The sequence below is a fragment of the Prionailurus bengalensis genome, chromosome C1 (genome assembly GCF_016509475.1).
Source record: "Prionailurus bengalensis isolate Pbe53 chromosome C1, Fcat_Pben_1.1_paternal_pri, whole genome shotgun sequence".
Classification (NCBI taxonomy): Eukaryota; Metazoa; Chordata; class Mammalia; order Carnivora; family Felidae; genus Prionailurus; species Prionailurus bengalensis.
The window spans coordinates 41917401-41933180 of NC_057345.1; the positions used below are offsets into that span (position 1 = coordinate 41917401).

At 44.0% G+C, this 15780-nt stretch overlaps 1 protein-coding gene across 1 annotated transcript in view; it reads right to left on the reverse strand.

Moving 5' to 3' along the window:
• Window positions 1-14730, reverse strand: part of RAB3B (RAB3B, member RAS oncogene family) — a 69553-nt gene extending 54823 nt beyond the window's left edge. The window contains exons 1-2 of the mRNA XM_043574944.1: window positions 14500-14730; window positions 4979-5206 (exon numbers count right to left, since the gene is read on the reverse strand). Of these exons, the coding sequence (XP_043430879.1) occupies window positions 4979-5206 (228 nt within the window). The 5' untranslated portion in view covers window positions 14500-14730. The remainder of the gene's footprint in view (window positions 1-4978; window positions 5207-14499) is intronic.
• Between the last annotated feature and the right edge of the window lie 1050 nt (window positions 14731-15780).

The window sequence follows — 15780 nt, forward strand, 5'->3', positions numbered from 1 at the left end:
TTTGACCCTGAAGGCTAGCTGCAAGCCCAGGGATGAGATTAAAGTCACAGTTCAGTGATTCCAGAGTTCGGAGTCCCAGTGCCTGGGTTTGAAACAAGTCTATTCTTTTCCTTCAGGGTCCTTACCACAGATAAAATTATGTATTTTTTATTCATGTACTTAGTAATTATCTCCCCTCCTAGAGGGTAAACTCCATGTAAGTAGGAAGGGTGTTTCCTCATAGCTAGTATAATGCCTGGCATAGAGTGAGCACCAGGTAAATATCTACTGAATGAATTAAAGAATGAAGTTTACAGTTTGGCTCTACACAAGTAACTTCACATCTCTGACTTAAACACCAATTCTTTTAAGGAGATCAATACTTCCCTGGGTCAGAGGGCAGGTGGGAAAGATACAAAGAATGATTGAAAGCATATACAAGAAGAATTCACATAGTGGACAATATCCATGATCCTCTGATCTCAAAGCTTCATAGTTCTCTTTAGGCTCTCCTTTGCATTTCCTCACTTGATCTTCACAACAACTCATGAGGCATGAAGAACAAGGATTATTTTCTCCGTTTGATAGTTAGGGAAGGCCCATGGAGGAGAAAGGTCACTCCAGCTCACATGACTGGAGGGCAGAGCCAGGACTGGAACCCAGGACTCCAGAGTCCTAGGTCAGCTGAGTCCTCCCACACACACCCAGATTCTTCCCTTGACCAGCACCAGACCCAACAGTCCCTGCAATGGGCTCAAAATGGAAGTAGTGAAAGGCCCTCTCCTGCTCATCTCTTCCCACAGGCCTCCAGTGGTTGCTTGGCAACCAGCACCAAGCAGTAAATGGCCTCTAGTCAGGTCTGTTGCTGTGGAGTTACCTAATCTCTCTCCCTTCACACCTGTGCATGCTCTCACTCTCTATTAATGAGACTTCTCCCCTACCCCCACCTCCCCAGTAAGATTCTCATCTCTGATCCACAATAATTAACCTCTCATGAAACAGAGGGGTCTCTTAGGGACCTATGTATTCAGGGACCCCAGGGAACAAAGCACTACCAATACCTTCATCATCCAACATCCTCCAGAGATGATAGAAACTCTTTTTGCGAATGGTCCTGCTCAGCAATGCTCATAACCTCCTCTTCCTCCCTCTCCACCTTCCAACCTGACAATGGCTTTCTGAAATCCCCTGAGAGATCAAATTGACCAGAGAAATTTAACTGAACATTTCAGACAGTGCTAGTGATGTTCCAGCACTCCTGGAACCATGGGTGGAAAATCTGGCAAGAAACCCAGTCACACTTTGCATTTAGATCAGGAACAGAGAGAAAAAGGAACCTAACATTTATTGTGTTCCTAATATGTGCTAGGCACAATACTATGTTATCGCATGTAGCACCCCCCGTCAACAAACCTGTGAGCCTTTTACAGTTGAGGATATTATCTATTCATAGAAATAGAGTGACTTACCAAAGCTCACATAATTTAAAAAAAAAAATCACAGAACTTTTGTTTACAGAAGTAAATATATGTAAGCAGATATATATAAGCAGATATGTGTTCCTCCTTCTTCCTAAACAATTAATTGATCATCGAATTCTGTAAATTCTAGTCCTAAATCTCTCTCCTCATTTCCATCCCTTTGGTCACTTTGTCGCTGTCATGATATTATGTTCCAAATGTGTGCATTCTCCTAAAATTCATAGGTTGGAGTCCTAACCCCCCAGTGTGGCTATATTTGGAGATGAGGATTCTAAGTTAGTGATTAAGGTTAATTGAGACCATAAGCGGGGGGCGGGGTGGCTGATTTGATAGGATTAGTGTCCTTATAAGAAGAGACACCAGAGAGCTCCCTCACTCTCCATATATAAGCACCAAGGAAAGGCCATGTGGGCACGTAGCTAGAAGGCAGCTATCTGCAACACAAGGGAAGAGTTCTTGTCAAACATCAACCTTGCTAGCACCTTGATCTTGAACTTCCAGCCTCTAGAACTAGAAGAAAATAAATTTCTATTGTTTAAGCCGTCCAGTCTATGGTATTTTGTTACGGTAGCCCAAACAGACTAATACACTTAATTCAGGCCCTTATAACTTACCTGAACCACTAGTTTCTTTGCCTTATTTCCATCCTTTCTCCAAACTGAAAGAAGGGATTTTTCTAGAATGCAAATCTGACCTTATTAAAACCCTTCTATGGTTCCCCATGGTCTGGTAATGGTCTCCAAATTTATACCCTTTAAGTAAGGCCATGTGAACAATGTGAGCACATACCCACAATATTTGTATATTTATTTAGATTACACATACATATAGATCTATATCTGTACACAAAAGATGTTAAAACTCATAAAAATGACAAATATTTAAATCTTTACATTTTAATGTATTTATGAACAGTAAACTTTTTCTCTGCTATAGAAAGGCACATATGCACAGACGCACAAAATCTCTTTGCTAATTTTTTTTTTTTAGCAAAAGCAATGTGATTGACTATGTCAGATCTAATTAGATCATCATTGATTTTACCTCAAAACATGGCTGACAATGAACTTATGCTGGGAGTCTGAGAAACATCAGTTCAGCCATTTTCCATGGTCACTTGGGCTCACTATAATTAGTATAGTCTTCAGGCAGAGGTTTCTTCGCAGGACTCTTTTAAAGCCACATATCCATTGTGAGGGTTTATTTAGTTAAAATTAGGAGTATAATCAATAAATCCACTTAACCAGGGACAGAGAAACTGCAAAAGTTCACAATGTACTGAACATAAATGAAGGACTGAGGGAGCCACCACTGCCAAATCCCTTAGAAGGGCAGACTGTCTTCTCCTACCTGAAGATTTTTTGAGTGTAGGATATGTGACCACGTGATGTGGAGATCAAATGAAGACATCTGTGTCAATCCATATAGGAAATATGAGTAACCTTTATCTTATGTTTATAGATTTAAAAAAAAAAAAAACAACTCCTAATAGTTTCTTCAGGTCTCTAAAGAATCGTCAGGTATGTAAACTCTGGCCCATGATAAGAAACTTCTGTTTGCTGTGCAAGGTCTCCCTTACCCTCAAGCCACTGCCTAACAGCCTCTCCAGCAAATTTCCCTCTTAGTACCCCTCCCTGCTCTTCACAGCCTCGTTCCAGTTCCCCTGTATTGCTCACCACCCCCCAATATCCTGTGCTTTCACTTCTCTGTGCATTGGCTGCCAAGAGGATGTCAGATTACACAAGTGGAAGCAGTTGGCACATAATAGGTACTTAATAAATGCTTATTGATTCTCACCATAAGACAGTTAAACCAAATGGTAGTTAAACCAAAGTGGTTCTTCAATTTTAGCCTGCCTCAAAACCACCTGGAAGGCTTGTTATAATTAATACACATTGTTAGGCCATAGCTCAAAGTGTCTCATTTAAGTAGGTCTGAGGAGGGGCCTGAGAATTTGCATTTCTAATAAATTCCCAGGTAATGCTGATGCTGATGACCTGAAGACCACACTTCTAGAACCAACGAACTGAGTGGTCTTTTTAGCTTCTCATATTTCTAATAACTCACAATTCCTCAGTGATTTTAACAAAGACTAAATGAACAAAATAAACTTTTATCTCTATATAAATTAATACTTAACATTATCATAAATGGAAATAAGGGCTCTATAAGACCTAACATGCACAGTGTAGAGAAAAGAGCACAAAACTTGGAATCAGAAGGCCTCAATTGGAATCCCACTTTGCAATTGTGTGGTTGACTTAAGGCAAGTTAATTACTGAGTCTGACTTTTTTTCTTCTGTAAAATAGGAGTGAATTAAAATAATATCTGTCCCTTGGGGTTAATCAGAAGATAATAACATATGGAGATAATTTATAAAAAGAAAAGTACTGTATATAGCCAATAAGATATGTGCACAATGTATCAGGTTGAATGGAGAGATCATAAACAACACATGCTTTGAATACTAAAAATCACTAATTTTCAAAACATCTAATCCTGGCAATAATTCATTATTGAAAAGCATATGATCTACATTTTGCTATATCATCTCAAAGATGTATATATTTTATTAGTACCACTGGTAAATACCAATAATAGTAGCTGTGGTGGTCCCCAATGATCCTCACCTCCCAGGATTCATACCCTTATGTAATTTCCTCCTACACTGAATCAGTGACCAAAAGATACTCTAAGGCTAAGTAATAAAAGACATTGTCACTTCCTCTCTGCTTTCTTGGATCTTTCCTCCTGGGGGAAGCCAGATGCCATGCCATGAAGGCACTTACACAACTCCATGGAGAGAACCACATGGGAAAGAACTAAGGCCTCCTGCTAATAGCCAATACCTGATACATGAGTAAGCCACTTCGGAATGGGATCCTCTAGCCCCATTCAAGCCTTCAGATGACAACCCAAGCCAATATCTGACTGCAACCTCATAAGACGCAACAAGACAGAAACCAAGCCACCCCCAAATGTTTCATCCACAGAAACTGTGTAATAATTAATTACTGTTATTTTAAGCCATCAAGTTTTGAAGTGATTTATTACACAGTAATAGATTATGGACACAGGAGCTAACATTTACAGTGCATTTACTGCATTCCACAAAGTATGCTAAGCACCAACAGCCCTATGATGTCGATGCTACACCCCCAAAGAGGAAAGGGTGGCCTAGAGAAGATAAATATTTAGTTAAGATTCCATAACTAATAAGTGGCAGAACTGGAAGTTGAATCCAAATTTCTAACCCCAAAGCCCAAATTCTTGGTCATTCATTTGTATAGGCAGGATAAAGCCTCTTAGAAAGTTAAGTAGCAGAAACAACTGAGGCCCCAGAAGCGAGCAAACTTCTATCAAAGCAGCAAGGGGCAGTCCAGGGGCCAGGCCTTCAACAGCACTGGTGCTTGATGCCATAAGACCCAGAAGTTCCAGACTGGCCTGCCTCCCAGCTCTTGTACTAGCAGACCAATCACCCCCCAAGACAATCCTGCGCAAGATGCTCAGGACTCACCCAGATCTGCAGCTTCACTCGCTTCTCATGGCGGTAGACTGTCTTCACCTTGAAGTCGATGCCCACAGTGCTGACAAAGGCTGGGGTAAAGGTGTCATCGGCATAGCGGAAGAGGAAGGAGGTTTTGCCAACACTGCTGTTGCCAATGATGAGCAGTTTGAACATGTAGTCAAAATTCTGGTCAGAAGCATCTTTGACTCCGGCTTTACCATCAGTCACAGAAGCCATCTATAGGAAAGACCTGTGGTCACTCAGGAGGAACACACCTCCAGTGTCACCAATCTTTAATGGTTACTCCACCATTCACATACACTCTCTCCACCCAAGCATCACTGAAGAAACACACACACCATAGAATCACCCCAGTACTACACCTGCTCCAAATGTTGTCTCAGGACTGGGGTGGAACCCGGTTCCTCCCATTCATTCTTTCAGCAAATATTTACTGAGCACGTTGCTCTGGGTCAAGCCTTGTGCTGGGTATGGGGAATACAAATATGAATCAGACATGGTGCTATAACCTCTGAGTGGCCACAGATTAGAGTAGAAAAGCATGTAAACACAGGGTAACAAGGCAGTAGATAAGTGATAGGACAGAGGGAAGGATTGGCCCAGGAAGCCCACAAGAAACATCTAACATCTAACCCAACCTAGAGGCATGGTGGTCAGGAAGAGTCTCTTGTAGGAGGCAGCTCCTGAGCTGAGTTTTGAAAAGAAAAAGTCAAAACAGTAAACATATGAATATTCCAGGAAAGGCCCAGCATGGAGCTATCATTCCCTTGTTTCAAAAACTTTCAAAGGGGCGCCTGGGTGGCTCAGTCAGCTGAGCGTCTGACTTCGGCTCAGGTCATAATCTCACAGTTCGTGAGTTGGAGTCCCGTGTCAGGCTCTGTGCTGACAGCTCAGAGCCTGGAGCCTGCTTCGGATTCTGTGTCTCCCTCTCTCTCTGCCCCTCCCCTGCTCACGCTCTGTCTCTCCCTCTCTCTCAAAAATAAATAAACATTAAAAAATTTTTTAAAAACTTTCATGGCTCCCCACAACTCTAAAAATCAAGCCCAAAGAACCAACTTACCAAAAAATAAACTTGATCTTCTTCTAGGCTTTCTCTCTACCAACCAGTGCCACTTTTATACCAAATTATACACTTTAAGCCATGTTATTTCTTGCTTTATCCCTTTAGACATGTATTCTTTCTGTTTACAAGACTCTTAATAAACTCCTATTCATCCTTATAGATCCAAATGAAATCTCACCTTCCGTTGTGCATGATAAAGGCACGCACTCCTGCTTCTATGCCCCCAGACCACACTAACAGCACTGGTGTCATTTAGAAACTGTTTACTATTCCAGCTCCTCCTTTAGACCAAGCATCTTGGACTTAATGTACTTCATTTCTGCATCTCTAGCTTCTAGCATAAGTACTCGTACATAATCAGCACTCAGTAAATGTGTGCTGGATTAATAAAAGTCACTCATCACTCTGGGACTCAATCTCATCATCTGGAAAATGGAGAGGACAATTTCTGCCCTGCTTTTCCTACAGGGCTGTTATAGGACACAAATGAGATAACACTGAGGAAGACCTTAATAAACTGATAAAGCTCTCACAGCTGTGAACATGAGTTATTATTATTCCAAATCCTTTAAAGCCCAGATCCTTTGTTTATTTATTTGTTCATTTGCTCACTCATCCATATACTCATCAGCAAGTATTTATTTAGGTGCCAGGCCTTCCCTGAGACCCCAGCTCCCTCACACCTGCCACCATCCTCTCTTTTCCTAGAACACTTTGGATCTGAACCCCATAATCCAGCACTTGGTCCCATAGTCCTATTGGAATAAGTAAGTACCCTACTTCTCTACCTGCAGTCACCCCTTATGCTCAGCACTGGGTTCTTGGGCAGGCTGTATAAGTGGTCAAAGGAGGGTGGGAACACAGCCCTAACATGAGATAATGTCCAGGGTGTCACTCTCTTTGGGAATTCCTGGTTTTGTTCTTCAAAGGAAAAGAAAGAGAGTTTGGCTGGTGGGTTTAAGTCTATGGGCCTCTCAGGTGAGCTGTAAGGACAAGGAACTGACAAACGTAGAAGGTTTAAAGCTCTCTTGAAGAAAGGTCAAAGAAATATATGGGATTATTAGCAGTCCTTTGAAACTTTTTTTAATGTTTATTTATTTTTGCCAGACAGAGACAGAATGCGAGCAGGGTAGAGGCAGAGAGAGAGAGACAGAGAGACAGACAGACAGACAGAATCCGAAGCAGGCTCCAGGCTCCAAGCTGTCAGCACAGAGCCAGGTGTGGGGCTCGAATTCACGAATTCATGACCTGAGCCGAAATTGGATGCCTAACCGATTGAGCCACCCAGGTGCCCCTAATAGCAGCCCTTTAATAATACTTTCTTAAATATGCCACCACTAGCCTCTGGTGGCCTCTGTTCTTCCTTTCTCTTTTCTCCCAGCTCTCAAGCCCTTATCTGAGACCCTTGGCCCCACTCCCATAATCAATCTGCCCCAGATCAACACTCACTAGTGGGTGTGGAACGTGCCCAGGACACCTGGAGCATTTACACGGAAGAAGAAAGTGAGATTAGAGGGGAGGATGCCATTGCTTGCTTAAACTGTCTCATAGCCCTAACTTTTCAGCTTTTCATGGTACCAGATGGAGAGCCTGTTTCCAGAATTGGCAATTCAAAGGAATTATGCTTTTTTTCCTACCTAAAACAAGGGAAGCAACCACAACAACCTCACACCATCCTCCACTCTGCTGCCAGTCATTATTGTTTGTTTACAAGACAGAATTTTTGCTTTGAAAGTATAAATTCACTATAAAAAATTAGAAAAGAACACAAGAGGGGTGCCTGAGTGGTTCAGTTAAGCGTCTGACTCTTGATTTCATTCAGCTCAGGTCATGATCTCATGATTTGTAAGTTCGAGCCCCAAGTCAGGCTCTGTACTTGCAGCACAGAGCCTGCTTGGGATTCTCTCTCTCTTCCTCTCTCTCTGCTCCTTCCCAGCTCATGCTTGCACTCTCTCAAAATAAATAAATATATAAATAAAAAGAAAAAAGAAAAGAACACAAGAGTGTAAAACAGAAAGTTTTACATTGTAAGATACCCCATCTACTCAGAAACAGCCATCATTAACAGTTAAGTGTATTCTCTCCCTTATTTTCTTTATTCTTTTCTTTCTTTCTTATTAGAGAGAGAGAGAGAGTGCACATGAGTGGGGCAGAGGGGAAGAGGGAGGGAGAGAGGGAGGGAGAGAGAGAGAGAAAGAGAGGGAATCTTAAGCAGGCTCCACGTTCAGCACAAAGGCCTAGATCCTCTGTGGGCTAGATCCCACGACCCAGGGATCATTATCTGAGCCAAAATTAAAAGTCAGACACTCAACTGACTAAGCCACCCAGGTGCCCTTGCCTTTTTTTCCTCTGTTACTTTCTTATGCAACAAAGTACCATCTGTTTTTAAATTATATCTCATTATTTGTTGATTTTAAGGGTAATACGGGCAGACAGCCTCTCCTTTGCTGTCCTGCCTACCTCTCCCTTGCAGTGTATTCAATAAACTTCTATCTCCTTTAATAAACAAACAAACAAATAAATAAATGGTAATACATATGTTGAAAATAATTCAAACTTTTACTATTTGCAAGCATTATCTTATCACCATCTGTAGTTGGCATTATTTTAATTTTTACTTAAAAAATAAATAATATGTAAAGGTTAATAGTGCGTTCCACTCCGACTTCCAGTCTCTGGTCCTCTCCTCAAAGGCAAACATGTTACCAATTTATGCACCCTTCAGAGATAGTTTTTGTATATATAAACATAGAAATCTATTTATACTTTTTATCTATATATAAATGACAGCATACCATATATCCTTGTTTGTAACTTCTATGTATATTTCACTTAACATTATATCATAAATATTTTTTCTGAGACTTCTATTTTTTCATTTTTTTTCAAAAACTAACAGCCACAATAGTTTATTTACAATTGAGACCTTTAAAACTTTTCAGAAGTATCATTTCAATTGACTACATTGTATTCCATCTTATGGATGTGTCATATGACCAATTCTTTAATATTGTACCTTTACTTTTCTATTCTTAATTATTATAAATTAAATCAAAGTGGTCATGTATTTACATAAATATGTGTTCAGTTTTCTATTACTTCCTTAAGAAAGATCCCTAAAAATGGGACTGCTGGTCAAAGAGTAACTTTACTGAAACACAGATTTGATCCTTACCTCAACTGCAAGTCCTCTACCTTATTTTATTCTCTAAACCTGGGAGATAAAATTGGAAGAAGAGAGATTATAATTCCTATTTAATCAAGAAAGAAACTGAGAACCAGAAATTGAGGATTTGCCCAGGCGTTACAATTAACAGTTGAGACTAGACCTAGTACTGTGCATTATTATAGGGAGTTCAAAATCCCTGATCTATTTATTGTTCAGCTGAATTTTTGGGTGAGTCGTACTGCCTCTCTAAGTCACAACATTTTTACTTTACAATAGAGAAAATACTCTCTCTTCACAGAGTTGTGGTACATATAGAATGAGCAGTTGCCATATGTAATTAATCTAGCATAGTTTCTTGGCCTATGAGAGGTACTCAATAAACATTATTTCACTGGCCCCTTTAATTCACTTCCATAGTCAGATCTTGTTCAACTGCCCTCTCCCTAATCTGGGCTACATTATTGGAGTTTGTTTTACAATTAGCTGTCTGCTTCTTCTTCTGGATTCATCTGAGTTTTATCTATCCAGCCTGGCAACACTGGACCTAAAGCAAATCTTTAGGGTATGCTACCCCTTAATTATTATTATTATTATTATTATTATTATTATTATTTTAAATATACATTGTTTTTCTTTTTTTTTAACGTTTATTTATTTTTGAGACAGAGAGAGACAGAGCATGAACAGGGGAGGGGCAGAGAGAGAGGGAGACACAGAATCTGAAACAGGCTCCAGGCTCTGAGCCGTATGCACAGAGCCCGACGCGGGGCTCGAACTCACAGACCGGGACCGTGAGATCATGACCTGAGCCGACCGTGAGATCATGACCTGAGCCGAAGTCGGATGCTTAACCAACCGAACCACCCAGGCGTCCCTATTATTATTATTATTATTTAATGTTTATTTTTGAGAGAGAGAGAGACGGAGCACAAAAGGGGGAGGGGCAGAGAGAGAGGAAGACACAGATTCTGAAGCAGGCTCCAAGCTCTGAGCCGTCAGCATAGAGCCCAATATGGGGCTTGAACTCACCAACCATGAGATCAGAACCTGAGCCAAAGTCAAATGCTTAACTGACTGAGCCACCCAGGCACCCTATGTTACTCCTTTTGATAAACATTTACTGAGCATTTGCCATGTGCCAGACTATTAATGTAAAAGTCATCTTCGTTTTTTCTGAGGCAGCTGTTTACACACTTAGATTTTTGGAATAAGAAGAGATTTGGGTGTGGCAGCTTTACCATAACAAAAACCCTGACTCCTGGTCCCAACTTTCCCATAACTCAATGTATGAACTTGGGCAAGTCACTTAAACTCTGAGCCTCATTATCCTCATCTATGATATGAAAATATTACCTACCTCAGAAAGCTGCTGTGAATTTTAAATAAGAGAATGCATATAAATGTGCATCATACACTGTGTTGAGAAAAACACATGGGGCCTCCTGGAGAATCAGCGGGAAAAGTGCCTGCCTTTACGAGCTATGCCTGCCACAAGGAGTGAGACAAGACTAAAAACTAGTTTCAATTCCTGATATGATCCACTTCCCTTCATTGCACAGGTAAAAAGAATAAAAAATAAAAATAATAAAAATAAAATGAGGCTCTATAAAGAGAAGTGATTTGTCCAAGGTCACACAGCAAGTCAGTTGGAGTATCATGACTAAACCTTCTGTTATTTAATGACTCCCAGTTTAGATGAGGCTTAGGGAAATTAAAAACTTCAGTAACTTTAGCGTGAGTAAAGAAGCATCTCCAGCGCCCTGCAGCTCTTTCCTGGTGCTTGCCATACTGTACTATCAACATCTGTTTATGTGCACACAGCACAGCATTCCCAGTAGGTGGTGTGAGAACAGGGAGAGGCAGAGGGCAGAGAGGTTCAGTTGCAAGGCACATTCAGATGGAAGCCCCCAAGGAGATGTTTTCAGGAAGGTGGCAGGGGCTACTTAGACAGTTGGAAGGGAGGCAAAAAGCATCCCAGCAGGCAACCGCCTGAGGCAGATATGAGCAGACAGGTCACTCACTGCACAGCAGCGAGTGCAGAACGCATTTGTGAGATAAGCATCAATCAGATCTTCCTGTCTTTTGTGACAGTCACATAAATGATAGAGTTGGGTAGCTCACTGTCTCCATGACAAACAATAAAGATGAAGGTCCAGGGACCATCTGGGAAGGCATCTCTAGTCCCAAGCTGGGGGAAAGAAGGAAATGGCCCCTGCAAGGATTGGTATGAAAAACAAGGCTTTCAGTCTGATAGGCAGCAAAAATAAGCACCCACGGAAGAAGCCAACTTCAGCTAGGAAAGAGGGGAGAGAGGAGGAGAAAGCCCTAAAATCCAGCAAGAGATCAATTCATTACACGTAATGAACAAGTGATCATATGAACTTCTCTTTTGGTGGAAAGAGAACAAGATTGTGTCCGAGACACCTGAGTTGAGCTCTGGCTCTCTCAGCACTTGTAAAACCTTAGGCAGATCAATTTTCTCACCTATAAAATGAGTTAATAAAAGACTTCCTGGCAAATTGTTATAAGAATTAAAACTACTATATGGAAGAGTGCTTTATAAACCCCTTAAAAAATTTTTTTTTGTCTGCTTCATACTTTCTTCTACCAAGTCATCTTAGGTAGTGGAAATAGCTTGGGGTTCCAAACCAAACAAACTAGATTCTGTTTCCAGGTCTGTCATTTGTTAGCTCTGAGACCCTGGCAAGAAATTTTATGTAACTAGGACACAGTTTCCTCATTTGTAAAACAAGCATCATTGGGAAAATTATAGTCAATGTTGGTAAAGCATCTAGGTAATATGTGACACATAGCTGGTGCTCAATAAATGTGACTCCATCTTCTCATTGGGAACATTTAGTGAGAATAGAAAGGGAGTTGGGCAAATGTGGACTTCATCCTATTATATCCAGCCTCCTCCCTAAAGCCAAACTCTACTAACTTTTCTAATTCCACCTTTCTTTAGACCATTCCCCAATGCAGCACCACCAGCCCAGCCTAGGCCACCTATTCACTGTTTCTCCGGGTCTCTCAGAGCCACAAAAACAGTATCATAATAGCTACCATGTACTGAGCACCTACTAAATGCCAGGCACTCTATTAAGTGCTTTCAATGCAATCTATCTTGCACAGAATATAGGCACACCTGCATAATATTAGTGGCCTCTCTCTTTTGTACAGTGCTTTATAGCTTATGAAGCTCTTTTCACCCATGTTATACTCGCTTCTCACAATTCTTGCCTGGGGTGGGGGGTGGTAGTGGTAAGTGAATTGAGGCACGAGCACCAGCACAGGTCAATTCTTCACTGAATCAATATTCACTGAACACCTACTGTGTACCACACCTGTACTGTACTCTAGAGGGAGGGAGAGGAACTATAAGGAGTTCTGAGTTTAGGGAGGGAAATCCTTCAAAACATCCTCTATAGGTTACTGGTATCTCTCTTCACAACATATTCCTTAAGAAACTGGAGATTCAGGGGCGCCTGGGTGGCGCAGTCGGTTAAGCGGCCGACTTCAGCCAGGTCACGATCTCGCGGTCCGTGAGTTCGAGCCCCGCGTCAGGCTCTGGGCTGATGGCTTGGAGCCTGGAGCCTGTTTCCGATTCTGTGTCTCCCTCTCTCTCTGCCCCTCCCCTGTTCATGCTCTGTCTCTCTCTGTCCCAAAAATAAATAAACGTTGAAAAAAAAAATTAAAAAAAAAAAAGAAACTGGAGATTCATTTAGTGGACTGGAGATCATGTTAGAGTTTGGGCTTTTCCCACAGTGTTTCCTCTGACAGAAACACATTGTTCTCCACTGCTAGCTAAATTCTTCATTACCAGAAAGGCTTCCCTTACCCATTGTCTTCTAGCAAAATGTCTCCTCTGGCAAACACAGGGCCAGGACTTCCCCACTACCATAGCCAGGGCTTTTCATGGCATTCCATGACTTTTCTCTCTTTATAGGCACAGAACACGTGGTCATCCACCTGTACACACACACTCCTTTTACCCTCCCCCACCCCTTTCTATCTGGATTCCAGAAAGTTGGGATGGAGGCCCTGTCTTTCTCCCACCCCCCTCCACACTTGCATTAGCTTCCAGAGGCTGCCATCCTGCCATCCCTGAAGTCCCCTCCCACATTTGGACTCTGGAACAGAGGGAGCCAGTGGATGAATTTTTCTTTCCAAAATTATCTTCTTGTCTGTGATCCCAGATGTTGGTGTAACAAAGTTCAGTGACTGCGCCCCCTCCTCAGCCTTCTTGAGTAGCTGAGACACAGCTAGCACCTGGGTGCCTGTGGACTCCACTACGGGCCACATCATCCTTTCACCCTCACACCACAACCCACACCTGGCTTCCTCTCCAGCCTGACCCAGCACACCCAGCACTGCCCTAACCTTCCCAAGGCTCTCAAACAGTTCCTCCACTCCCAGCCGCCAGACCCCTGCTCTATTCCAGTGCCTCTCCACCCGCCACCCCTAGCCAGAACTCAGGCGCCCACTGCCCATATCCAAGGCCACTGCCCTCTCCCTCCACCAGCTCCCCGCACCCTTCTTCTGCAGTCCGGGTAGATCCAGCTTTGCCTCCCACCTTCCCATTCTTCCAGGATTCCCGCCTCCGAGCCCCACCCCCCAGTCCCCACTCACGGTTATGCCCCGTGGCCGCACAAGGCTGGCCTCTGGCTCCGCATCCTTTTCGCTCCACTCACATCCCCTCGTGCTCTTCCCCTCTCCCCGACCAGCACCCCCCCTTTGCCCAGCGCCCCTTCCCTTCATCCCCTCACTCCTCTCCAGCTCACAGCGACCCCTGCGGATCCCGTCCCCTGCCCTTAGCTCTCCACCTCCAGCCACCCCCTTGCCCTAGCTGTCCTCAATGCCCTCGCTTCAGCTCCCGCTTCATGCTCCTCGGCTGCCTGGCACCCTCTTCTCGCACTGCCCCTCAGTCCCTCCTTACATCTCCCCTCCCCCAACGCTCCGCGTTTCCCCCCAGAGAGCCCCTACTGCGCTCCAGCGGCCGCTTGTCCTTTCCCACCTCCTGCCGCCCCCTGCCCTCGGAGCTCCCCTCCCCGCCCTCACGGTCTGGTAGACTCCCCCCCACCCTCAGCGCCGCTCCCGAAGCTACGCGCCTCCCTCCCGGCCGTGGCACCCCCTCCTCAGCGGCCTCCCCCAGCCCCTTCTCCTCGGTGTCCCCTCTGCTGCCCTGCATTCGTTAGCGCCCGCCCGGTGTCGCCAGCGCCCCTAGCCCGGTCGGTCCCACATCCTCCCCGGGCGGGGCGCCCGGGCCGCGCCCCTTACCTGGGACTTCGGGTGTGGGACGAGCGGCTCGCTCCTGGCAGTGCAATGGGACTGGAGATCTAGCTGTACGCGGCGGAATGTGCAGCCGGGTTCCCAGAGCAGGGAGGTGCGGTGCGGTGCCGTGCGACGCGGGGAGGTGCGGGGCGGGTCTGGCGCCCACCGCAGCTACTTAGGGCTGAGGCTGTAGCTACAGCTCTGCTCCGCTACGGCAGCGTCCAGGCCCCACCCACGCCCCGCCCAGGGGCGTAGTCCGTGTTCGCTCCTCCCCGGGCCCCCGCAGCCTGCAGGTGCAGGAAATTAGTGGTATCTTGGGCCCCCCAGGCTTCTTCCCACGAGTTCGCGGATATCTGAGTGACTACAGTGATTTATCTTAACTGTCACGTCTTGTTCCATAGACTGAACTTACTGCTATGGTGGTTGAGAGTTTTGATAATAATATAGATGATGATTGGTACCCAGCTTTGCCATTTCCAAAGAACTCTCCTGTCATACTGCTTCATCCTCACAAAAGCCCAGGGAGAGAAGCAGAACCTGGACCGCTGACTACAGGAGGAAACTAAGTCAGAAACCTGGGGACTGTCCTCTTCCCTATGCACTCCTTCACACCCCACATCCCATCAGTCTGGTAATAAAACCCACTTACCATACCCTATCCCTGCCCTTCCTCTCCATCACCACTGCTCTCACCCTGGTTCAGGCTCATCACTTCTTGCCTAGGCTAATGTAACAGCCTCCTAATAGATGTCCCTGCCTCCACTCCAATTTATCCTCTATACCAGCACCATGAGTGATTGTTCTACATGTCACCGTGTTACCATCAACCTAGTTAAAACAAAACAAAGTTTCAATGGCTCCCCATTAGAGTGAGAAAATGTTATTTCCTAGTCATTAGGAAGCCCCAATTCTGTCAGAGGAGGCAGGTATAGGAGGCAATTTGACCTCCCATCCTGACCTGCACTTCACTTTAAGTCTTCCCAAGGTCATAGGAGTCAGCTGCCAGCTTTGGTTTAGAATCATTGTCCTTTTCCACATTCTTCCTCCAACCCAAATCTTATAGGTCTGAATCAGATATCAAAACCATTTTCCCTCAAGTTCTATTATGACCCTATCTATAATTTGTCTCCCCAACATGGGAAACCACCCAATTGATAGCCTCTGGTTGTCTAACTTCTCTCTGACTCATCATTACACATTTCTGAATTTCTCCATCTTCCTCCCTTTCACTCACCTTCTCCCTGTCCACTTCCCTGGCAGACCTTTCCACTGTGCCCTCTAGAACCC